The sequence below is a fragment of the Saccostrea echinata genome, unplaced genomic scaffold (genome assembly GCF_033153115.1).
Source record: "Saccostrea echinata isolate AGI-Se365-2 ecotype Australia unplaced genomic scaffold, CSIRO_AGI_Sech_v1 ptg000054l, whole genome shotgun sequence".
Lineage (NCBI taxonomy): Eukaryota > Metazoa > Mollusca > Bivalvia > Ostreida > Ostreidae > Saccostrea > Saccostrea echinata.
The window spans coordinates 66,950,496-66,977,516 of NW_026889803.1; the positions used below are offsets into that span (position 1 = coordinate 66,950,496).

Genomic DNA, 27,021 nt, shown 5'->3' on the forward strand with positions numbered 1-27,021 from the left:
ATTGACCTATCAATTATATTGTTAACAATTACTTAATCATAGTTGAATAAAAAGGTGAATAGCATATCTCATAATAGAGTACAAATTTCCTACATAATCAATAGATTCCTTCTAGCAACACACACCTGACTCAATGGTTAAAATCTCACAAATTCGGTAAAACACCACTGATCTTTAGAACTTTGTATTCTGTTTGCCCCTAGATGCCCAGAAAAAGAGAATGATCCCCATCACTACATAATCAATAGAGCCCCACCCTAACACCAAAATCCCTGACCCAGAGGCCACAACTTCACATTTTTAGATTGATTAATTGATTGTATGTTGTTTAACGTCCCATTCGAGAATTTTTCACTCGTATAGAGACATATCACCGTATGCCGGTGAAGGCTTAAAATTTAGATCTATACTCAGTACTCAGGGCCATTGGACAGTAAGGGCTCTTTTTCGTGCCAACGCCTACCGTGACAAGGAACCTCGGTTTTTATGATCTCATCCGATAGACCCGTGACTTTCACTTTCGCTTGCGCTTGGCAAAGAAAATTTCACTACCTATGTTTACATCTTAGGTTTGATGCAGCGCGACGAACGAGAATCGAACCCGGACCTTCCGTTAAAAAAGCGAGCACCCTGCCACTTTCCCACCATGACCAATCACATTTTTAGAAAAAGCACCCTTGCTCATCCTAACAATGCACTTAGTTTGTCTGCTAAATACCCAGGAGCAGAGAAGCTTTTCAAAGAATTAATGCATTTTTACAATATGATCAATAGAGACACACCAGAACCCCTGACCAAGGGGCCATGAATTTCACAATTTTGAAAAAGACATCTTTGTTCAATATAACTATGCACTTCGTTTGCAGCTTAATACTTAGGAATAGAGTAGAAGCTTTCCAAAGAATAATGCATTTTCACTTTATAATCAACTTTATCCCTATCACTGCCCCAAAAGGGTTGTGTTATAGATTTGATCGTGAAATCATAGACCTATTAAAGACAAGGCTTAGAGCAATTATTTGATAAAAGTGTGTTAAGTTTAAGCTCGCAATAAGTGTTTCCATATATGCATTTTGTCAGGGGTATAGTCTTTGTCAGGAAGAAAAATTGACTCGGCTTTAAGATTTCTGGGTTCTGATTGATCTATCCAGGGGAGGAACACTTTGAATTCTGTTTTTCTTTCCTCATCCCTCAGAAGTTCACTAAGGTCAGCTCGGGTGTGATTATGTCATTCCCGGTGGATGGACTTTGAAGAAAAAGTCCGATAAACTCAAATCAGTTAACATAATTTTGGTGGTAGGTCTGATGAATGAAAGTTTGTTATCGAATAAAGTCAATCGCCTCATTATACTCTTTAATATAAACTCAAAGTAATTTAGTTTTCCTTTTTTTTAATTCTAAGAACGGATTTTTCCAGTCTCTATGATTGGATTTTTTTCCAGCTCACCCGAGCCAATACAATAAGGAAGTACAATACCAGGGTGGGGCCACATAACGTTCTAATTTTACATACTAATATATTGGGAATACCTTTCAAATGCCATTGAAAAATAACTTAACTATCATATCGATATATATCGTAAGCATCCTGATTAAGAGCTGATTCTACACTTAGCATACCCAGCAGAGTCATAATGAGGCTACAGCTGGGAAACAAAGGAAGGGTCATGAATCTCTTTCAAAGGAATAACAAACACGATACTCAGTCCTTCTTGAGAACAACTTGACAAAAGTTTGAATACATTGTAAAAATAAAACATAAAGTACTTGTACTTATGAACAAAAAAACATTGTAAAAATAAAAACATAAAGTACTTGTACTTATGAACAAAAATGTTGAAATCAGAACCTTTTGTCTTCATTGAGGTGAAAATCAGATGGTTCTTATCTATAAATTTTCATTTGTTAAAACGAAATTGTAACACACGTGAGCCTTATGGTAGAAGGCCTGTTGAATCACGTTCCAAATATTTTTTTTAATCATTTCCCCTCCAATAATTGAAAATGAGTCTTTTTTTCATTAGTAGGCGAGGAGTCTGTTTAGTTTTTATTACGACGAGACGCTAATCAACGTGGTCTCTATCACACATAAGTAAACAACTAATACCTCGAAAAGTAGACTGAACGATCTATGATGAAAAATGAATCTGAATTTTCCTGGGAGAAAAAGGGGGTGTTCTAATGATTTCCTTGGAGTGTGGTGGGAATTAAAAACATTCCTCATTCATGAATTTCAATTGAGATCAGTTAGAAATATGTCTTAATATTCATACATCTAAATATTTATTCTTCAAAAACGAACCCTTTTACGCGGCGCTCCTGGAACTCTTGAATCAGAAATAGCCGTATATCATTTATTGATGGAATTGAATTTTCCAGGTGGCAGTTAATACAACAAACATATCCCAAATGCAAAACATTTACATTCAGTGAATCTTGGTTAATTCTAATAAAATAAGTACAACAAAATGATATTTAATGACTTCATATGCATTGAGTACTCTTGTACTCTTTCTTGAGAACGATATTTGAACTTTGTCACATTATATCACAAATAACAGATAAATATAGGAAACTATCGCCTCTTTCAATAACGCTACAGTTCATCCGAGAGAGAGTGTCATTATAGAATTGTTCCACGCATGTCCAAGCCAATGTATCTACAATGTAAAGAATATTACTGTAATAAACATAGCTTTTCGTCATATTTATTCTTTATTTGAACATTTCTAATAAAAATTATCCCGACAATACGGCCATTGAAGAGAAACCTAGTATGCCTTTATTATCTCCAACACAAAAAATAGCCTACCGAGAAGACGCGCTTGGAGACTGAAAACCAATACAGATTACAGGATTATGTATAAAAGATATTCCCTGGTCTAATCTTTTAGAAAAATAGCAATTACAATTTTATGAAAGTTCATTTCTTAATGTCGTTGATCTATTTTACAAGATTTCATAGAAATCAAGTAAGCAAGTCTAATGCTGTATGATAGAGCTTAGCAAAAACAGTTTTGTACATTCTTTGCTCTTCATGACTCTTTGATGAGTTAAGAATTCTTCCAAATTTTGGTGGGATTAATTAGGAGGATATTAGTTTGATTCTGAGGTGCTGGGGTGACGCTGATTGGCTGGTAGCTGGTGGGTGGCATAATGACAGCAGATCACATCAATGAACCGAGGAATGGGATTCAGGAAATATTACGCATTGATAAATACTTATAAGAGGTCTATTTTATGACAGTTTAATGATGGTGTACAATTAAGCCGATCCGTACATATAAGTCTGTACAACTAGGTTATGGATTTATGGGACTGGAGGTCCGCTTTACGATTAAGGTAATTTTGTTAATTGTTTTTAGATTTGTTTTAATTTTTAAGAAATGCACGATTACAATGGATGAATATGTATTGCAAACCTGCGATTATCTGGAAAATTAATAGATTCTTCGGTCTTAGTTTACAATTTATTACAAATTTATTCGTAAAATATTTTTAAAATACCATTACATAGTTTTACTAAGCCCTCTACTTATTTAAAGCATTAGTTAACTTCGTCCAAGATAAGCAATTTAATCTTAAAATGAATACCAATTGAAAAATTTTATAAAGATACACACACAGATCCCAAAATGTAAAAATGTGAGGTGATAACTTACATAAATATTGAGAATATTGAGACTAACAACCAACCAACCCTCTTCCAACTTACTTGCAATGCATGTATTCATTGGGAAAACTGTCTGTATAAAACTTGTATTAAGTATGGGTAAATGTCTTGGCTGATGGTATATGTTTTCATGTCTTTTGCAATAATTCTACACGCATTTCCTTTAACTGCATTACCATTAATGCAAAAGCTCCTGGCATTGGTGCCTTTTTGTTTAAAATTTCATTCCATAATTTGATTTGGTGTGAAGACCAATGATATGTGAACCTAGATTTTCTTAAGTGAGGATCTAGTCTACAGTAAAATAAAATGGGTGAAAAATGTCCTGTGAAATAAAAGTTTCCACTTTCATTCCAGTGGTTATGGATAAAGAATTTGAATGAGAATGATGTCTGAAATCGACAGATTTTAACGGAATGAAACGAGGAAAATGTTTTATTGTTAAGACAAATATCTTCCTTTTAATAAGTGAGAAAGCCTTAATACTAAATAATGCCAGGACACCAAATAAGATCTCGCATTTTAGCAGCTTCAATTAGGTGAAAATTCCATTTTCTTCCAGAGTGTGTGTGTGTGTGTGTGTGTGTGTGTGTGAGAGAGAGAGAGAGAGAGAGAGAGAGGAGGATATATGTTGTACATAATCAGTTCTTTGGCCAACAGACCTCTCCGTGATCGGAAGGTCGTGGGTTCAAACCCCGGCCGCGACATACCTAAGTCAGCAGCTGTTCCTTCGCCAATTGCTTGGCACTTTGAAGTGAAAGTTGCAGGTCTTTAAAACTGAGGCCATTAGCACGATAGAGAACCCTCTCTGCTCAATGGCCCTGAGTGCCGAGTAAAGGCCTTCACCGGTATATGGTGACTTCTCTGAGTGAAAAGTTCTAGAATGGGACGTTATAAAAAATACAATCAGTCCAACAAACCTAATGAACTACAGGCATGTTCATGAAACTGTCTCAGGAGTACGTTTTGTCCCAAGAACGTCTTAGGAAATGTCTTTGTCTTAAGTCAGTTTCTCGAAGCTTTTAACTTCTTCCTAACTACATAAACCTTGTCCTAAGATCATTCCAAGTTTGTTGTAATGTTTATGTTTTTGAATTGCAAGCATAAGCGAAAATTTCTTGTTCCTCACCAGTCCGTGTATATGAGAGCTGCTGATGATGATTTACAAAAAATAAACATTTTTTTCACAAATGTTACCTAAATTAGTTACAATGTTTGATTATTTACAGAAGATATCTATTTTTTCCGCCTCATCAAGGAGACCTAGATTTCGCACTTTAAAATTTCGAGTTTCTTTTCTTATTCATAAGGCAGGTACATAACACCCCTTTTCTAATTGGGGAAGGGGAGAAAATAGTTGTTTTAAAGGGTAGGGGACAGAAAAATGTAATTGACAAGCCAAAAAATAAAATTTCAGGAAAATATTTGACATTGAATATAGAAAAGTGTCCACTCACAGAAACCTTTGAAATTGGGGGATGGGTGGGGTGGGGGTGGGGGGGGGGAGGTTGTTTCGTCCATACTTCAACAGAAAGTGAATGTTGGGATGGACCGCTTTTTATTAAAAATCTTCCATTATAAATTAACAGCAATAGACTATTTTCGGAAAATACCCCCCCCCCCCCCATCTACTTGCATACTACGTGCTATGATGAGTCAATGAAACTATTTAAAAGAAGAAGAAAAAACAATCATACAGGTTTTATCTGTAAGGGAAAAAAGTGAAAATTGTTCTCAAAATTGTGAAAATAGTTTCTATGGCCTTAACATGAGTAAATCGGGGCAAATCATTTTTATTTAAATCAAATAAAATATTTAAACCGTTGAGAGTTCCTATACTCTGGAATAAAACATTGCCTTTAAAATAGTGATTTTTCTGTTTGAATACATGGTTTCGAGTTCTGCAAAATTCATTTAATTTTTTTTTCTATCAGATTATTTTTCAAAAAAAAAAAAATGATACAGACTTTTATAATACATAATATCATAATCATCGTCAAGGTAGAACACTGAATTTAAGAAGCTCTAAACACTGCACACTAGAGTACTATTTGTAGGAGAGTTTTATTGAGTTACAGTTATCTGCCCATAGAAGAAAAATAGAATAAGTGGGAATCTACAGTTAATGACACAATTTGTTATGAATTAAAGTATTCTTAATGTTATGTTAGACCAAGATTAAGTAATTGAATACATCATTTCCATTAATTTTCCCGATGTAAGTAAACTACAGTGATTTATGTTCACAGAGAGTTCACTGTCTTTGAACATTTTTCCTGCAGAAATAGGGCAGGTGCCCTATGTTGAAAATGAAGTACATACACTGAATATGTGTACCTTTATATGACTTATTTTTCTCAAAGTCCAAAAAGCATTTTTGATTAGTGTTTAGAGCTTCCTTAAATCTTTCATTTCGGTAGAAAAAATCGCTTGTTTTGATGCGATTTACATGCGGTATTAAAATATTTTATAATTTAAAAGATGCGAACATGAAAATATACTGAAGTCACATGTAAATGGATTTTTTTCATGTTATGTGAAAGATTTTTTGGCTACAAAAGTCTCTAAAATTTAACATGCATAGATAAATGTGAAAAAACACGAGTGTTCATTGTATGTTAGGATGTCTTAACTTAAGTTGTTCCTAAGTTACCGTCGAGCTACATTCTTATGATATATAATAAGTTGTTCTTGGATGTTCCTAACTTTCTTCCAAAGTCATATCTTATGAATAATTTTAGGATATATCTTAGAAAAGTTTTGTGAACATGTGTGCTGATCTCTTCGACCAAATTGGTGGAAGATTTGAAACTGCGAAAGAAACGAAGATGAAAAACGCGTAGAATTATATTTCCTGGGCGCTTAACAATAGGAGGAGCCAGTTTGATTCTTGTAATTTATGTTTTGTTTACAATTTTAAATAAGGCCCATTCTCATCTCAAAGGGTCCATTATTTTTTCAATATAAATTGACTTTCGCTTATTTTTGTTATTCTCTCTCTCTCTCAGTGAGTGTGTATGTGTATTTACCCTTATCATTATCGAATCTTAATATAATTGATACTATAGGCCAGTGTATGCTTGTCAGGTCGGAACAGATGGTATATGAGAACGTGCCCCCCCCCCCCCCCCCCCGTCCTCTTCAGTAATATATACCATAATAGCATAAATAATGATTATTGACAAACCTTCTCCTGCTACTTGTATATTTATATAAATTTGTCAAAGTGTGAAGCATGATTATTATAGGGAGTCACAGCATCAAGTAACACGTCCATGTTATATAATTTACGTCAAAGTAGGCGGACTAAAGCTGTATAGCATACGTGATTATAAAAAGACGGTTCTTATTTACGTCAAATGTATTATATATATATATATGAGGAATTAATTGAGTTATCGCCTAGCCTTTATGTCGTTTTGGATCAATTGACAGATATTAAGATATCGAGCCCTTTTAATGCTAGAAGACAAATTACAAGGTGTATTATAAAATATTTAAGCCATGAAGAAGAAATGGTTCAACTCATCTCATAAAAAATTCAACATCTACACACATAAGAAATTGATTGCTTATTTTACTGATAAAAAGACTAAATGCAAAATACATGTTTGTTCTTAGAAAGAGTATAGTGAATTATTCTGCTTGATATCAGCTGAAAAGTACACTTAACAGAAGCCGAAGAAAGCCAGATAGGTATTCCCTTTAAAGGAGGAGATTGGGGAGTGTAACATTCAGATGTCAAACCTATGGTCTACATAATGACAAAAAATGTACAGAACTGTCAATTACCTAATAAACGAATAAACTTATGTACGAGTTTAGACTTCTTCCAAACACCAGTGAACGAATAAATTACTATAAATGGAAAGGGTGCACGAATGAAATCATTGAGAAAACATGTTTAAACTCACCATTTAAATGTATAAATGTTTGCACCTCAAAGAAAATGCATTAAAAAAGTTCCATAAGAATTAACATGTTATGATTTACATGAAGCTGTCAGTGGAGTGTAAATAAAAATACTTCACACTTAAGGTTATAGTTTCCGAGTGCCTTATATCAGCAGTCTAGTTTAAAGTCATCATTTCGTAAGTTCTATGGTCGATACAATGACCTTGTCAGCAAATACAATTTATCATTGACTCAAATGCTGACTGACGTTTTTCATACTAATTGTTAGGCCATTATTTACACACTGAATTGTCGACGGATTTTCCCGTTATTTCCCGATCATGACAAGAAGCACACGGCGGGTGTGACCGGTCGGCAGGGGATGCTCACTCCTCCATGGCACCTGATCCCACCTCTGATGTTTTGGAGGTCCGTGTTTGCTCTGCACCTATTCTGTAATGTTTAATGGACTTTTGAGCTTGAATACTGTTCGTTATCTCCATATATTTCATGGAATCATCTGTGATCGAAGCTGATCACAAGTCCATGGGTGATCACAATGTATCCGTTGATTTGCTGTCGGATTATTTTTCTTTTAAAGTCACGGATGTTCACAAGTATCCGTTGATTTACTGTCGAATTTATTTTTATTTCATGACTTGTTAGACCATTCATACAAAGATTTGAGAGTGAGTATCTTTCGGTACAATTTGTTAAATTCTCTAAGACAAATTCTCCTAGACAGACGACGTGCTGAAGCAAACTTCGCCGAAAATAAAACATTTATCAGAGAAAACTAAAGTGAAAACCATATCCACATTTACATATTTATTTTTTTTATCAATTCGCTCAACATGCATGTGTTTTTATGGAATTTAATTGGAATATACGATGGCTTCAACTATGTTATGCCATTTTACGATGCTCAAAGGACATGCATGGCAAATAATTCCTAAGTAAGAGACGGAATTGCTTGAATAGTATTAGACACGGAGATATCACTTTCCAATTCTTTGACAACAAAGGGTTTGATATATATAAGCAAGGGAAGTGAATTTTCGGAGCTTTTTCTCTCTCTGAGCTCGGAAAGTCTATTTACAAAACTGATTCTGTATCTGCAGGATTTTATGGGTTTTTTATGATTCTGCGATAAATGGATTCAATGACCTTAAGAATTTTCTCCAATCTATTAACAAAATTCACAAATGCTTTCATTCTCCAGAAAAAAAATGATTTGTCACCTGATCCCACCTCCGATGTTTTTGAGGTCCTTGTTTGCTCTGCTCCTGATTTGTATTGTTTAAATGGACTTTTGAGCTTGAATACTGTTCGTTATCTCCATATATTTTATTGTACTATAATTTTAGAATCGGCAACAATTTAATTTTTGTTTTGTTTTATTGAACTCATTGGATCGCTAACTTCAGCCCTCAGCAAATTGTTTTTCTACCAAAAATGTGTTTTTGCAGCACAATTCTTTTGCAGATCAACACAAAGAATTCATCATAAAAACTCTTTATTGAAAATTATATGTGGGGTTTTTGAAATTTAAAATCTTCTCAGAAAATAAAGTTATATTGCTTTCGCCCCGAAATGACTCATTGTTTTCTCAATTAAATTGATTCCCTTATTCAAGACCCCTTAGAACCCCAAAAATATTTGATATGTAGTTTAATTTCAAACTTGGATGAGAAACTTCAGGATCACTGTACAACAACATATATGAGAAGTAGTGTTAATCAGGTGTGGATATGTAAAAACTCCTAGGAACTTTTGGAAAATGTGAAATCATAAATTTTTATCCAAATTAATAGCATCAAAACGTACGACTTTTTAACACTATGTTTATACAACCATTCCCAATCATAAATTAAAGTCCAGGCTTTTTGACATCATAGACAACTGCTTCCTCAATAAAAATGGAACTTGTAAATTTACTTACCTGGTCACTGGTCATCTGCATATTATTTTGTTAAAAACATTCTAATTATATACACAAATACTTCGAAATTGATACTAGTATTAAAATGATGCTTGAGTTTCTGATTGACAATATCTATGTAGTTTTTGGAGTCTTACAACAATCTGTTGGAATTCCCATGGGTACTAATTGCACCTCGTTATTACCAGATCTACTATTGCATTCATATGAAGCAGGTTTTATTTTACACCTTCTACATGAAAAGAAGAAATATTTTGTTTTGATCTTAAATTCGACACTGAGATATATCGACGACGATTTATTATTTCACAATATTCATTTTCATTCCCACTTGAATGGATATATCCCTCTGAACACATCTGTTTCAAATTTTGATATTTACTAGAGAAAGACATTAATGGCAAACTAACAACAAAACTTTATGATTAACGTGATGATTTCAACTTTTCTATCGTCAAATAAAGTAGCAATATACCATTATTACTTGCATATGGAGGTAATGTCTCTCAGTTGATTCTATATGCAAGAGCATGCTCTACATACGAACAAAATCTTAAACGAGGCAATTAAGTTGATGCATTGTCCATGTTAGCAAATACAATCTATCGTTAAGTCGAATGTTGACTGACGTTTTTCATACAAATTCTTAAGCCATTATTTTCACACTGAATTGATTAGGATTTTTTCGTTTGCCCGATCATGACAAGGATTATAAGGCGGATGTGACCGGTCGACAGGGATAGCTTACTCCTCCATGGCACCTGATCCATTTTTAATGAGTTTAGAGGTCCTTTTGCTTTCTTCCAAATTCACATCGTTCCAATGGATTACTGTTCGTTATCTTCATATCTAATGTAAAAGTCTTGCAACTGCTTGAATAATCAGTATTTTTAGATTTACAGAAAAACTTTAACATGATACTTCAGATGTTAATTGTTGGTCACATGTAGAATCCAAACACATGATTGCTGTATGTATCCACAAAAGCAACATCTTTGCGACTTTGGTCATGGATTGGCCTGATTTAGAATTGAATCTCTTTAAGAAACTTTACCTTCATTACTCTCGTCGATCACATTTATTACTGACTATCTAATGCAATATTATATACATGCAACTCTGGTTAATGCAGGACTGAACACTATAAATTATTTAACTTCAGTACTCAAATGAAAAACTCTTTATAATATTTATTTTAACAAACATTACCTATATAATCTTTCATTGGTCAAGTGGCTCTTAAAGATTTTAGATTTTAAAATTAACTCACAGTAAAATTGAACCCAGCTAAAATTCATTTTATAATACAAGCAGCATAAGTTCAGCGTATGCTTAACATATATTTAACATAAACAAGTTGATGAAACAAGGATATCAACAGTCTCGTTTGAAGTCATCATTTTGCAAGTTTTATGGTCGATACAATTATCTTAAATGTCAGCAAATGCAACCTATCAATTAAGTCAAATGACGACTGACGTTTTTCATACTTATTGTTAGGTAATTATTTACACACTGAATTTAAGTATTTTCCCAATCATGTCAAGGAGCACACGGCGGGTGTGACCAGGCAGGGGATGCCCACTCCTTCATGGCACCTGATTTTACTTCTGATGTTTTTGGAGGTCAGTCTTTGCTCTGCTCCAAATTTGAATTGTTTAAATGGACTTTGAGCTTGAATGCTGTTCGTTATCTCCATTTTTCACGAAACAATTTTTAATTGAAATATAAATAAATATAAATAAAGGTGATAAATATTTAACATACATATAAGAACATATGTACAACAAATATGTTGGCAAGGCTTTTCTTTCTTTTTTATGCACATGTACATCTGATTGATACGTTAAACACACATCATTTATGTTGCTGTTTTATTTTTCTTGGGCAAAACTCATTTGAAATAATTTTTATAAATAATTAAATAAATGTCATGAACATGCATGCGCTTTAATTTTTGGACTATTGAAAAAAATCTACAATCAAGGTATATAAAGATTCAAAGAAATTGCCACCTTTCTAGGAGAGAGAGAGAGAGATCTATTATAAAGTAATGATTTTTCCGACAAAGGCTACACTGGTATACAAAAAGGGAAGGAGAAAAAGTAGCCCAGTGTCATTTTTTTTTCACTTTTATTGATGTTGCGATAGAAACGAACAGAAGTTCTAGTTTTTCGGAGTCGGATTCCCATTGCTTCACTTTATAGTGTTTTCCCGTGTAACAGCTATAAAATATGACTAGACAAAACGCATTATTTGGAATAGGCCGTAGTCACGTATGGGATTTGTCGGTATAATGTTTTTTCTCTTGACCTTATCAACCGCAACCCCAGTCTTTATTTCTTCCCAGTCACGTGTAGGAATTGGCGGAGAATTGTTTTTTTCATGTACTTTACAACCGCAACCCCAGCTCTTTATTTCTTCATAAACAAGCAGTAGCCCTAGTCACGTGTGGGAATAGTTTTCTTCCATGACCTTTACAACTGCAACCCAAGTCTTCATTCCTTCACAAATAAGCAGTAGCCCTGGAAACATGTGGGAATTATTTTCTTCCATGACCTTTACAACTGCAACCCCAGTCTTCATTCCTTCACAAATAAGCAGTAGCCCTAGTCAATTGTGGGAATTATTTTCTTCCATGACCTTTACAACCGCAACCCCAGTCTTCATTCCTTCACACCGTTCACGGTAGCTCATATTTTTGTCCTGTTTTTCGTCTGAATTCTTACAGAATTTACGAGATTGATATCTGTTCATTACATTAACTTTTTTCATTCTTTCAAAACACTCTTTCTTTCCTATTTTGGTCTGATGCAGATTAAATTGAATTTTTTATTTGACTACATCAAGATAAGAATTACATTTATATATTTCGAAAAAAGGTGTTGCCATGGTTGCTATGATTACTTAAAATTAAGTATTCTGTCAAATTCTTTCAAAATACAACTTTTGCTAGGGTTTGGTTGTAATCATAGGAAATATTCAAGTGATTTTATTTATGAGAGTAAATCCAATACTGTTGTGTGTTAATTTTTGCTTTTATATGGTGTATGAGTTGTTTTATCCCTTTTTCTTGCAGAAGAATAATTTGATATGATCAGAAGGATACCAGAAATGTATGTATTGTAATTTTAGGAATTCTGTCTTGTAGTTTTAGGAATTCTGTCTTGTAATTTTAGGAATTCAGACGTATAGAAGAATGGTAAGGAAAAAAGACATTGTGAAAGTGTTTGTAATCTATCTATCTCTTTGCCACGTTTGTCCAGCTCATCCGTGCGGTGAGAACCCACTCCGCAGATTAATCAGCATATCAGTCAAAACAGGTACGTGTTTTCCAAACAATAGAATACCGGAAACTTCGAAGTCTAATGTCCATATAAGTCAAAACAAGTAGGGGTTCTCCAAACAATAGAGTACCGGAAACTTTGAAGTCTAATCAGCATATCAGTCAAAACAGGTTCGTTCTCTCCAAACAGTAGTTTACTGGAAACTCCAAAGTCTAATCAGTATATCAATCAAAACAGGTACGTATTCACCAAACAAAAGAATACCGGAAACTCGGAAGTCTATTCCAACCGGAAGGTTTCCACCAGGCAAAAGTCAGAAAAACATACTGACAAAAACTTGACACCATTCTATCTTTTCTTCATTCGTGTAAACCGTCATGGAAGCTCAGTCGGTAGAGCGCTCGATCCATGATCGGAAGGTGTGTTCGAATTTCGACCGCGACTACCTAAGTCGATAAAAAAAAAATAGGTAACAACTGTTCCTTCACCAAGCTCTCGGCACTTTGAAGTGAAATTTGCGGGTCCTTCGGATGAGACCTTAAAAACCGAGGCCCCGTGTCACGGTAGGCTTTGGAACGATAAAGAACCCTCACTGCTCAATGGCCCTGAGTGCCGAGTAAAGGTCTAAATTTACAGCCCTTCACCGGTAAATGGTTACGTCTCTTTATGAGTGAACAATTCTCGAACGGAACGTAAAACAACATACAATCAATCGGATTGATTCAATTACTCGAATCATATGCATGTACATATATCTGCACTTTCAAAAGAATCTTTACAATACTCGGCATTCAATGTTTACGATAGAGATTAGAATAATGACTTGATGTAAAATGTGTCAGTTTGTCGTGTATCAGGTGATAAATGACTAGATCCTGTCCCAATCAGGCTTACAATAATCTAACAGTGTGTCTTATACCCATAAATTTCACCAGGAATATGAAATCATCGGAAAAAGAATCTACCTCATTTTTTCAATAGTTAGTACACATCTTGGACGATGCTTCGGTAATAGGAATATGTCCAGAGCGGGACAAAATGATATTTGTCTTCATTAGCTACCAAGCAAGGCGTTATCATCTAATATTATAAATATATACAATCAAGGTGCGGAAGAAGGTGTCAGCTGTAGTTAACATTGTATATAATGGTAATATACCGTCTTCTTCGATTCAGAAAAAAATCACATTCAAAGAAATAAGAAAACGTGTTTGTTTTAAATTATGCCTCCAAGGACGACTACCAAGATACTTGAAACTTATCACGTGACCGATCAATTACTAAATTTACCTGATCGGTATTCAGGAAACAGAAATATCCATTAATTATCCTGAGTCTTTAACAATATATAAACGTTTATTATAGGTTTACGGCACATATATTCTGTTTCAATTCTAAGTTGGCTAGAATGACTTTCATCTTAAAGTTATCAAATTAACTAAAAATTAAAAAAAAAAGAAAAAAAAAAAAAAAGAAAAAAGAAAATTCATTATCATTTTTAAAGTGAGTTATTACTTCTATTTCTAATATTTTGAATGAGATGGTCTAATGATGGTGATCTGTACATAGAGCATAAAACATATTATTTAACCGTAAAGAGATTTTAAGAAATGCTGAAATTTCATTTTTAAGGTCATCCATTACGCTCCGTTCTTCTTGCTTTGAGGGAGATGAATGGCGTAATGTATAAAGAACTTCAGAATAACTTTCAACGGTATGCGGGCTGCATTGGAATCGTTGATACAGGTTACTTCAAACGTTCAGCTGCTTTAGTTTCACCTTACAAGCGCACACTTGACAACGACAATGGTCACATAGAGGGTTTAGATTTGTTTAAAACTTGGATCAAAAGGTGGGTATTTAACATTAATTATTACATATTCTTTTTCACGTACAAGATTTTGAACAAATTCTGCTTCATATGAATACAAAAATAGGCCTGCTAATAACGGGGCGCAATTGTTACCCATTGGAATTCCAATAGGTTGTTGGAAGACCTGGTCTCCAAAAACCACATAGATATTGTCAATCAGAAACTCAAGCATCTTTCCGATATCAACTTCATAGTACCTATGCAGCAATATACCTTATTACCTGCATACGGGGTTTATATCTCTCAGTTAATTCGATACGCCAGAGCATGCTCTACGTATGAACAATTACTAAAACGAAGTAAGTTATTGACAAACAAATTAATGAAGCAAGAATATCAGCAGTCTCGTTTAAAGTCATTTCGTAAGTTCTATGGTCGATACAATGACCTTGTCAGCAAATACAGTTTATCATTAAGTCAAATGCTGACTGACGTTTTTCATACTTATTGTTAGGCCATTATTTACACACTGAATTGTCTACGGATTTTTCCGTTATTTCCCGATCATTACAAGGAGCACACAGCGGGTGTGACCGGTCGGCAGGGGATGCTCACTACTCCATGGTACCTGATCCCACCTCTGCTACAAAATTTGTATTGTTAAATGGACTTTTGAGCTTGAATACTGTTCGTTATCTCCATACATTTCATTAGTACAGTTTATGTTGGGAATTACAGTTCGCAATTGATAATAATTGAAGAAGATAATGAACATTGATCAAATTCAAAAATCTAGTAAAGAATAGGAATCGTGCGCAGGGCAAAATCATGCACATTGGAAACTCCAGAAGTGGGGGATTAGATGTCCAGGAGGAATAAACATCCTCTCTCGGCCGGTTACACCGCCATTACCCCTTTTGTTTTGTACAGGTAAACGGAGTAGCCTTTAGTCTAATTGGAATATTAGTAAAACAATGGCTTAATTATTGGATGGAAACTTGTCAGTTAAAAACGACCCAACGATAGGTTGTTTTTGCGATAGAATTCGCAATATGCTGACTTTAGACGAGATAGTTAAAAACCCTGTAACATCATCTTATTTTTCAGTAGCATGTAAACTATTACTTGCAATTATAGTTTTCCATTGATAAAACTAGTTTGTATATAGGTAACCTATGTTGAGCTTATTTTATGAAATTGGCACGCCATAAATTCCTAATAAAATCGTTAATAGCGAATACGTTTGTAAATCCCTTTTAAAATTCGTCAATAGCTGACATAAATACTAAATCTTGACTTTTAAAGTACGGAATAGTGGACATATATATGAATTCCTTGGGTAAGTCCTCAATAGCGAACATGTATATGCATTCCTTGTATAACTCGTTAATGGTGAGTATGTATTATGAATTCTTTATAAATGAAATATATGGAGAAAACGAACAGTATTCAAGCTCAAAAGTCCATTTAACAATACAAATTTTGGAGCAGAGCAAACACGGACCTCTAAAACATCAGAGGTGGGATCAGGTGCCATGGAGGAGTGAACATCCTCTGCCGACCAGTCACGCCCGCCGTGTGCTCTTTGTCATCATCGGGAAATAACGGAAAAATCCGTCGACAATTCAGTGTGTAAATAATGGTCTAACAATTAGTATGAAAAACGTCAGTCAGCATTTGACTCAATGATAAATTGTATTTGTTGACAAGGTCATTGTATCGACCATAAAACTCATTAATACTGAATTCTGTATATGAATGTTGTATAACTCTTTGATAGTGAATACCTATATGCATTGCTTATACCGGTATAGCAAATATAAGACGGGTTTATAAACTTTAGGCTTAACGAAACGCTTTCGCATCCAGGGGTTTGCTTTAGTTGAAATGGTGGATAACAATAAAATGTAATATATCTTAATGCAGAATTTCTTACAACTCTCGGCAGTGGAAGTTCCATTTCTAACAGTTTCATGTCCACGATGTACATCCATATATATCACAGTAAACATGAAAATAAAGAAAGACGAATGGCATCATTTATTTTCAAAACGATAGGTTTAACGTCAACAACGAGGTTTTGACTAATTTTGATGAATCCGTCGACTAATTGAAAATAAAAAAGAACTGTAATCGATACAACATTATCAAGTTTCTGTATATTTATAGATACATAACACATATACAAGTTGTTTCAATATCTCGAGCTAATAAATATTATTCGTTCTGGAAGAAATATTCATTTACTGATATATTCGTTTTGTTCGTTTTCCATTTCTGACGATAAAGTGTCTGTCATAATGAAAAGTGAAGATAATGAACATTGATCATTCTATGAGCAAAGCTTATGCGAATCTACAAAAATAGAGATGGGATCAGGTGCTATGGAGGAGTATGCATCCCAGATGACTGATGAAACTGAAAAACAGCAAGTCTTTATTTATCATTAGAATTATTTTTCATCTATATTTCTATATCTAGTAATGAAACATGTAAAATGTGTACAAAACAATAGCATACCAATATAAAAAAGTGTCCAACGACCAGATTAGTCAAATGTTACTTTATCGCGGAAACTACTACCGGACAAAAGACATTGTACGTACATCCTTTAGATTTTCATCCCCCCCCCCCCCAAAAAAAAAAAAAAAACAAAATCGCTTTTCTCATGTCAATATAGTTTATGAAATCCAATCAATGCAAGAAAAGTCTGTCACATATAAAATCATAGACAGGACAAATACGGGATCAGAACAACTTGCCATCATGCCAGCTGTTGCGTGTAAACATTTGTAGTTTGCATAAGATTCATGCAAAAATTTATTTGTATTTTTAAATAAACGTTATTCGACTTCAAAATTTAATTCAATAAAACGTTTTAAAAAGTTACACAACGCAAAATTCCCAAAGTTAATCATGATTCGGAGCAATATTTCAAATGTGCAGATATAAAACATCGTCACGCGTAGTGAACGGATCATAACTATGCCACGTTTTTACCCATTTGCAAAAAAGCTATCCATGAAATGTATGGAGAAAACGAACAGTATTTAAGCTCAAAAGTCCATTAAACAATACAAATTTTGGAGCAGAGCAAACACGGACCTCTAAAACATCAGAGGTGGGATCAGGTGCCATGGAGGAGTGAGCATCCCCTGCCGACAGGTCACACCCGCCGTGTGCTCCTTGTAATGATCGGGAAATAACGGAAAAATCCGTAGACAATTCGGTGTGTAAATTAAGGCCTAACAATAAGTATGAAAAACATCAGTCAGCATTTGACTTAATGATAAATTGTATTTGCTGACAAGGCCATTGTATCGACCATAGAACTTACGAAATGACTGTTTTAAACGAGACTGTTGATAATCTTGCTTCATTAACTTGTTTGTCAATAACTTACCTCGCTTTAGAAATTGTTCATACGTAGAGCTTGCTCTTGCGTATCGAATCAACTGGGAGATATAAACCCCGTCCCGTATGCAGGTGATGAAGGTATATTGCTGCATAAACAGGAATGATAAGAAAGATAATCTGCAACTGTTTTGTTAATTTTGTTTGTTTTAAAGGCTTAAGCAACATCCATAGAACAAATCATTGAAACTTTTTTTGTGAATGTAAAAAAAAGTAGCTACAGATCTGTAGCTCGCTTTTCTCAAATTAGGATGGACGATTACAGAGCTACCGTGCCACCCATTGACAAAAGTGTATATTTATTGTGCACAAAAAGATGTTGTTTCCGTGTATCTAAATTTCCATCTCCAAATATTACTAACCGTGTCTTCTTAACATATTTATTTACTATTTCAAAAAAAAATCCCATAATCGTTGATAATAGTCCTCCTGGGTCTGAAATTAATAAAAAATTTCGCCTATTTTTACTGCCATTTTGAGTGGCAAAATAAGTCGGTCCAGCGCGCTTCGTGCAGATGTCCTGACAGTCCACTATAAAAGTAGTTGATGGAAGTCTAAGGAATATTTTTGAAATCGAGCTTTTGTGCAGTGGAGGTAAGTATTTAAAGGAATAAATCCAGAATCGAACAGAACTTTTTGTGTGCAATAAATATACTAATTTTTTTTTCTATGGTTTGGCCTGTGGCTCTCTGGTCAATCTTTTTTCGGAGAGCTACAGTTCTGTAGCTATAAAATATGTAGATCTTAGAAGTAATCTGATCCATCCCAAAGTCCATATAAAAAGCATTAAGAGATCATCGCGTGGTTTTAAGGGATGCCTGTGAAAGTTTAAATGTCTTGTTCCCCCTATACTTTTTGTATTGAAATTTTATACTCGCTCTTTAATTCTTCATTCGATCTTTTGCTTAACACCTTTATATGACTTCGGTCAATGAACAGTTATTAAAATATAATCTAAATAATGAAAACACTCTTCGATATTTGTCCAGTAGAAGTTTTCGCACGTGTCACAGCTAAACATAGCCTCCAGAGGCTCGTAACATAAAGCATGTTAAGATTTTGACTTGTGTAGGGAATATGTATGACTTAAGCGCTATTTTATAACCCTCCTAAGTCCTGTTTACGCACGTCTTTATTTCTAACATAAAGGCATGTTAATCTATACTGATAAATTAAGGAGTCACAATTTATTATATATTTCAATGTTGTTTAATCCCTTTCTCTCAGTAACTTTCAATTATGCGTCATTACCTGTGGACACTTTATTGAACAGGAAATATGCTTGAAACCATTTGGTGCATTATGTTTTGATGTATTTTTCTTTTCTTTTTTTTTATCATATCTTATGTCTTAAAAAATATGGAGATAACAAACAGTAATCAAGCTCAAATGTGCATTGGAACTACATAAATTTGGAGCAGAGCAAAAATGGTAATCTAAAAAAATCAAAGATGGCAGCAGAAGCAATGGAAGAGTGATCATCCCCTGCCGACCGGTCACGCCCGCCGTCTGCTCATTGTCATGATCAGACAAACGGAAAAAAATAGACAATTCAGTGTGTAAATAATGGCATAACAATAATTATGAAAAACGTCCGTCAGCATTTGACTTAATGATAGATTGTATTTGCTGACAAGATCATTGTATCGACAAAAGAAATTGCGAAATGATGACTTTAAACGAGAATTGATATCCTTGTTTCATCAACTTGTTTGTCAATAGCTTCCTTGTTTAAGATATTGTTCTTACGTAGAGCTTGCTCTTGCATATCGAATCAATACGTCCTCGATATATCTAAATGTCGAGTTGAAGGCCACAGCGAGTGTCTTCTCATGTAGAAGTTTTTGAATAAATTCTGCTTCATATGAATACAATAATAGGTCTGCTAATATGGGGGTGCAGTTGGTACCCCCGATATTTCCGACAGATTGTTGAAAGACCTGGTCTCCAAAAACTATATAAATTTTATCAGTCGGAAACTCAAGCATCTTTTCAGAATACTTGTGTTTACAATCGGAATGTTTTTAACAAAATAATGTTGCAAATGAGCAATGACAAGGTAAGTAATTCAAGAGTTCCCTTTTTACTGAAAAAGCAGTTGTCAATAATGTTTAAAAAAGCCTGGACTCTCATTTATCACGGGAAAGGGTTGTGTTGAAATGTCGTACGTTTTGATATTATTGATTTTGGTAAAAATTTTGTGATTTCAAATTTGCTTTAAGTTCCTTGGAATTTTTAAGTATCCTCATCTGATTTACATCACTTCTCGGGTATTGTTGTGCTGTACATCCTACCCGATCTTAGACATAAGTAACCTTTATGTTTGATTCCAAGGTCGATTAACATATTTTACATATGTGACATTTGCGCCATTTCATAATTTAGCAAAGAAAAATGAATGTGAAATAATGCTAGACTACTTGTACTTGTGTTTTCAGTCATTCAGACAAGAAATATGAGGAGGAAAAAATTAGCAGTTAGAGTGTATGCCATTTTGAATAATTCTAATATCTTGAATGAGATTTCGAAGACTTTACAGGTAGAGCCAAACGTCGTTTTCTGAATATTTGTATGGGACAAAAAGTTCGAGATCTTGAAGTGAAAAAATACATAAAGAAAAGTAGTTCGGACTTCGACATGTTCATGGTACTTGAGATATCGATATTCGAGTTCAGCTGTAATATGTATACAAGTATCTAAAAAAAAAAACTCAATTATTGACCGTTTTAAAAGTCTCTCCACATATTATTTAGCTGTTTATTTATCTAACAAGATTGCCTACAAAATTAAAAAAATAATTGATGTTTTCTTTAACAATATAGTACGACAATAAAATTAAAAAAATCTCAAATAGCATTCTGAATTGTTAATTTTTTATTCTCAAGAGTATAACTGTTTCATTTACGGATAGTTTTCCTCACGTGAGATTATAATACATGATATCTCAATTAAATCGAGTATATTCTAAATCAGAAAAAGAAGATAACGTTACATAAATCGAAGATCAGATAAACTTTAATTTGATTTGAAGAGAAGTGATCTAGTTTTGATTTACTTAAAAGTGATACTTTATTATTAACAGAAAAAGACTTTGCTCTTAGTACAAAGATGTCAGGCTATTAAACAAAGGACAAACTAGTATCAATGTGTAGGAGATTAAACGTACTTGAGAGTAATTTTAAGATCATGTTTCGTTAGTACATATGAATTTGTTGATTAACTTTCACTTAGTCGAGCTTTTAATAATTTACTGCTAAGTAATTATCTTTTAAACATATTAATCATTTACCTGAAATAATTACTAATTTACAAAGGCAGTCTTAGCCTTCTACTTACACTTCTTTTACGTAGGAATAAGGATGCTGGAAGGCTTACATTAATGTATTTATCAGAGAGAGAGAGAGAGAGAGAGAGAGAGAGAGAGAGCTGGCAAATCGATGTAAAAATGTAAAAGGTAAAGATAACGAACAGTGATCAATCTCAAAAAATCAACAAACAATACAAATATGTGAAGAGGGCATAAAACACGAACCCCTGGAAATATCAGAGATGGGATCAGGTGCCTAGGAGTAGCAACCATCCCCTGCCAGCCATATCGTCACATTATTTGATATGCTCCTCACATCTAACCTTGAAAATTTTTGAAAAAGTTTGTGATGTGTATTTTAAAAACAATCTTATAAAGGTAGTACAAAACACCTTTAAAATCAGTTCTTATAAAACACGCTAGAAAAAAGATTAAAATCATTCTAATGTCAATGTTCAATTATCTTTGAAGGATTGATTGATTGTTGTTTTACGTCCCATTCGAGAATTTTTCACTCATATAGAGACGTCACCATATACCGGTGAAGGGCTTCAAATTTTGACCTTACTCGGCACTCAGGGCCAATGAGCAGTGAGGGATCTTTGTCGTGCCTCATCCGAAAGAACCCGCAACTTTCACTTCAAAGTGCAGAGCGCATGGCGAAGGAACAGTTGCTACCCATTTTTTTATCGACTTAGGTCAGTCGCGGTCGAGATTCGAACTCACGACCTCCTGATCACGGAGCGAGCGCTCTACCGACTGAGCTACCGTGAACGGTATCTTGGAAGGAAAAATATAAACTATGACAAGTATTTACCCTATTCAGTTTAAAACAAAATTAGATAACCCAAACATTGGACATTCTAAAGCCTCCATTTGCTACCTACATGCGATTCAACCGCCTGTTATTGAATAAAATGCAAAATTTTATTCCTATATACTAGAGACCTGATACTGTAGATTGGAAAATAATCATGATGGTTTTAATTTCACTATGTTCGCGATTCATTATTTTCCCACGAAATTAAACCCATCGTGAATGCTATCATAAGTTTTTAAAAACGTTTATTGGTAATTTTTGATCGTGAAATTTTTAAATCGTGGAATTAAAATGACTTACAGTATTAGGACATATGTAGAGGGAGCCTCCAGACTTAATGTACGATTAAAAGTCAAAGTCATATTTAGAGTGAAATATGAAGATAACGAACAGTATTCAATCTCGAAAGTCCAATGAAACGATATAAATTTGGAGCAGAGCAAACACGGACCTCAAAATTTTGAGGTGGGATCAGGTGCCATGGAGGAGTGAGCATCCCCTGCCGACCCGTCACACCCGCCGTGAGCTCCTTGTCATGATAAAAAAAAGGAAAAATCCGTAGACAGTTCAGTGTATAAATAATGGCCTAACAATTTGTATGAAAAACGTCAGTCAGCATTTCACTTAATGATAGGTTGTATGTGCTGACAAGGTCATTGTATCAACCGTAAAACTTGCGAAAAGATGACTTCAAAAGAGACTGTTGATATCCTTGTTTCATCAACTTGTTTGTCAATGGTTTGCCTCATTTAGAGCATGCTCTTGCGTATCGAATCAACTGAGAGACATAAACCCCATATGCAGGTGATAAGGGTATATTGCTACATAAGTAAGGGAAGTTGACGCTTGAAAAGTTGAAGTCATCACGTTTATCATAAAACTTTGTTGTTAGGTTACCATTAACGTCTTTTTCTAGTAAAATATCTAAATATGAAAAAAATGTGTCAGAATCTGTGGTATCTTTTATTTCAAGCTCACTGGGATATATCGAGTCGACATATGAATGAAAGTAACTATTATTAATTGATAATACGCTAGATATGTTTTATTTTTACATCACAGAGCTCTCATATACATTAGTATCAATGTACTTTACTGAATTACAGTAACAAAAAGGTCACCTTTACAGCATAACACACCTCGTATTTGTAATGTATCAAATGGTAATGTTTAAACAATGCACATTTAAATGTTGAATGTCTTATTTCACCCTCCCATTACTGGGGTCTGATAGGCAATATTGTAAATCATATATCTATATTTCAATCTTTGTGGGCAAAAAATGTAAGGTTGAATTTCGTTCATATTACACATAAAAAGAGATATTACAAAATATCAAAGTTTCAAATAATTTGAATTTAAGAAAAAATTTGGCCTATCTGTTTTGTACTGTCTTAAGTTTTCTTTGTATGGCTGACTCCATTATTTCAGATATCTTAATTTGCAGATTAATTTTACACTTGGAAAAAAATGATCAATGATGCATTATTTTCCTTTACTTTAAGGATAAAAAAATCAAACTTTTTAAAGAAAATCAGCAGTAAGTCTACTAGATTTATGATCTTATAGACAACTTGATTAACGATTGCTAGAGTAAAATTAGAAATTATGTAAGATTATGTAAGAATGTCTCAACTCAAAATGTGTGAAAAAATTGTATAAATTTATTAAGAAAAATGGCAATTTTTAATACCATATTTTAGGAATTTATTATCTGTGTCATTCTTTTCAAAATCATTCAAAAAATCTATACCGATCCATGCATCATTTTTTTAACTTGTGTTATTTATCGTTAATCTATAGATTTGATTAATAAATAAAATGTTAGGATCAAAAGTGCAACTTCAAGGAGTATTTTAAGTACATGAGCCTTAATTTGTAACATTAAATTTTAGTTCTCCTACAATATAGCAAAAAAAAAATAATGATGTATCTTGCTTGAAGAGAGATCGAAAAGACATTATAGATTAACTCGAGGCACACTAAAAGAAGATTGTCCGTGTATTGTAAATTATCAAGACCATAGGGAATACAGGTTTCAAATGCATAATTCTGTTACACTGTCAAAGTAGAATTCTTTTTGAAATGTCCCACAACTGAATTAATTCCCTTTTTGACGTACTCTCGACACTAAACCTCATCTTCACATTTTCTCTGTTAAATTGTTAATAACAGTAATTTCTCTGGAGAATTGCCTTGTTGACAGAGAATAATTAATAAACGGATTTAACACTCCAGATCTGCTGCAAACATTCGAGATACAAGGCCTGTAAATTATTGTTGAATTAGATTCCATATTAGGATAAATGCAGATCGGGTTCGAGGTCATTTGGTAAAATATACTTCCTGTGATTCAGCACATCACTGACTATACCATAACTCTAGAAATATGAATAGCTATTTGGTCATAAATGTGCTTCACTGTGCTTATCTATTAGACATGTACATGAATGAAATATGGATATAACGAACAATATTCAAGCTCAAAATCCATTAAAACAATACAAATCAGGAACAGATAAAATACGGACCTCTGAAAAACAGAGGTGGGATCAGGTGCCATGGAGGAGTGAGCATCCCCTGCCGACCGGTCACACACGCTGTGTGCTCCTTGTCATGATGAGAAATAACGGAAAAATCCGTCAACAATTCAGTGTATAAATAATGACCTAGCAATTAGTATGATAAACGTCAGTCACAACAACCTTGCCACATTATTTACTTGACTTACTTGATTTTATTTTATTTCGGTAATAGACAATTGAAGATTTGGGGCAAATAGTTTTTGCTCTGTCTGTCCGCCTGTCTGTCTGTCTGAAATAACTTCAACCTTGCCCATAACTTTTGATCTCATACATGTGTTTCATATGTGTATTTCTTGTGACAAGATCTTTTTGGATACTAATGTATTTGTCCACTTGACCTTAGAGTTTGATCCACTTTTGCAAAATTTTACAAATTTTAACCTTAGTCATAACTAAGTGCCAGGGCTTTCATACTCCATGTATCCCCTGTGATGTGACCTTACCTTGGGGACATATGTTTTTACCTTTTTGACCTTGAACTTGGAATTTGACCTAATTTTGAAAAATTTTATCCTCTCAACGTCAGTGGTCCTGTGTCAACTCGTTGAGGTTGGACCCCTGACAAATTTCATTTGATATCTTGCGGGCTGACTGCAGCGAAGTCTTCCGGAAAAATTATAAATTTTGATTGTTTTTCTTATCTCTCAACCAATCACAGTAAGTAAGCCTTTCGGTCATAAACAATGCGTAACAAGTGCATTTTAAGTTTCAACTGATTCCTTTCTGTCTATATTGTCTACTTCAATTTGATCGGTGCTTCTCAATGAGAGAGGCAAGGCCGAAGATATGGAATGAAATTTGTCAGAGGTCCAACGGAAACGAGTTGACCTAGTACCCCTGACGTTGTGAGGATTGAAAACTCTGACCTTGACCATAACTTTTGAATGGTTAAATTTTAGGGATTTAGGTATGGCCGGTCAACAAGGGACGCTTACTCCTCCTAGGCACCTGATCCCACCTCAGGACTTTCCGGGGGTCCGTGTTTTATGCCCTGTTCACAAATTTGCATTGTTTAGATTTTTTTTTAGATCGATCACTATTCGCTATCTTTAACTTTTTCAGTGTGACAATACTATCCCTTAGATACGTACAAACAATTTTGACATTTTGACCTTGACCTTAGAGTTTGACCTAATTTTGAAAAAAAAACTTTTTATTGTTTATAACTTTTGAATGGTTAGTGCTAGGATTTTCATTTTTCACAGGTGTTTTGCTTGTGACGAGAACTTTCTTTGTACCAATAATTTTGATATTTTGACCTTGGCGTTGGCGTTAAACCTACTTTTGAAAAATTTTCTCCTTGTAACTTTTAAATGCTGGGTTAGGACTTTCATATTTTAAAGATTTATTCTTTGTGACAACTCCTTTTCGTACGTACCGATATCTTTGACCTCATGACCTTGAACTGGAAGTTTCACCTACTTTTCATAAAAAAAAATCAACGTTGACCATAACTTTTGAATAGTTGCAGAAAGTGCCTTCATATTTCACATGTGTATTCCTTCTGACATGAGCTTTCATTGGTATAAATTTTATTTCTTGACCTTGGAGTTTGACTTGCATTTGAAAAACTTTAACCTTTGCCATGAGATGTCTTACAGGGGCATCAGTGTTTCACAAATACTTCTGGTTAATTCTGTTTTCCTACTGTAGACTGATTAAAGTCGGTGATCTATGAAGTATCAAGGTTAATTGAATCTGTTTTTTTTCTGTACAATAGACTAATTTGAGCCAGAAATTTATGAAGAATCAAGATTATTTTATTAAATTTGGTTGTTGTTTTTCTGTGCAGTAGACAAATTTGAGTCGGTAATATATGAAGCATCAAGAATTATTAATTCTGTTTTTTTTTACAGAGATGCTGCTCAGGCGGATCGTTTGTCACTTCTGAAAGAGACAGAAGACTTGCTTGATAATGAACTCTATCCATTTTCACGACCATATGAGAAGGACCTAATTACCAATACGTGAAACACGACCTTCTGTTAATTATCTGCAATAACTATCGCCGGTATTCAAATGAATTATCTACATCTTTTATTTTTATCATAGGATTTGATTTTAAATAAAGGTGCTTTTCAATACTTCGGCGTTCATATTGTTGTTTTTTTTTTTCAACCTTGAAGAATGTGTGCTTATAACTTCCGCCTTGGGTGTGACAAAATGCAGAATACTATTTATTTAAAAAGAATCAAATTATATTTAAAAGAAGAAGCATATCTCGAGTGCAATTGCAAAACAATCATTCTGATCTTTAACAGACTCTGTCTCGTGAGGGTTAATACT

At 34.0% G+C, this 27,021-nt stretch overlaps 1 protein-coding gene across 1 annotated transcript; it reads left to right on the plus strand.

Moving 5' to 3' along the window:
* Positions 1-3,140: 3,140 nt before the first annotated feature.
* Positions 3,141-26,819, plus strand: LOC133171683 (uncharacterized). Its single transcript, XM_061306468.1, has 4 exons — positions 3,141-3,342; positions 12,689-12,832; positions 14,429-14,648; positions 26,592-26,819. Exons 2-4 carry the CDS (start codon positions 12,709-12,711, stop codon positions 26,704-26,706), a joined length of 459 nt encoding a protein of 152 aa, XP_061162452.1. The 5' UTR covers positions 3,141-3,342; positions 12,689-12,708; the 3' UTR covers positions 26,707-26,819.
* The last annotated feature ends 202 nt before the right edge of the window (positions 26,820-27,021 follow it).

What these genes read in the sequence shown, in the direction of transcription:
- LOC133171683 (XM_061306468.1), top strand. Translation starts at nt 12,709, where the DNA reads ATGGTAAGGAAAAAAGACATTGTGAAAGTGTTTGTAATCTATCTATCT. An exon ending in CAGCATATCAGTCAAAACAG is followed by an intron (nt 12,833 to 14,428) that starts GTACGTGTTTTC and finishes TTCATTTTTAAG; the next exon opens with GTCATCCATTACGCTCCGTT. An exon ending in TTTAAAACTTGGATCAAAAG is followed by an intron (nt 14,649 to 26,591) that starts GTGGGTATTTAA and finishes TTTTTTTTACAG; the next exon opens with AGATGCTGCTCAGGCGGATC.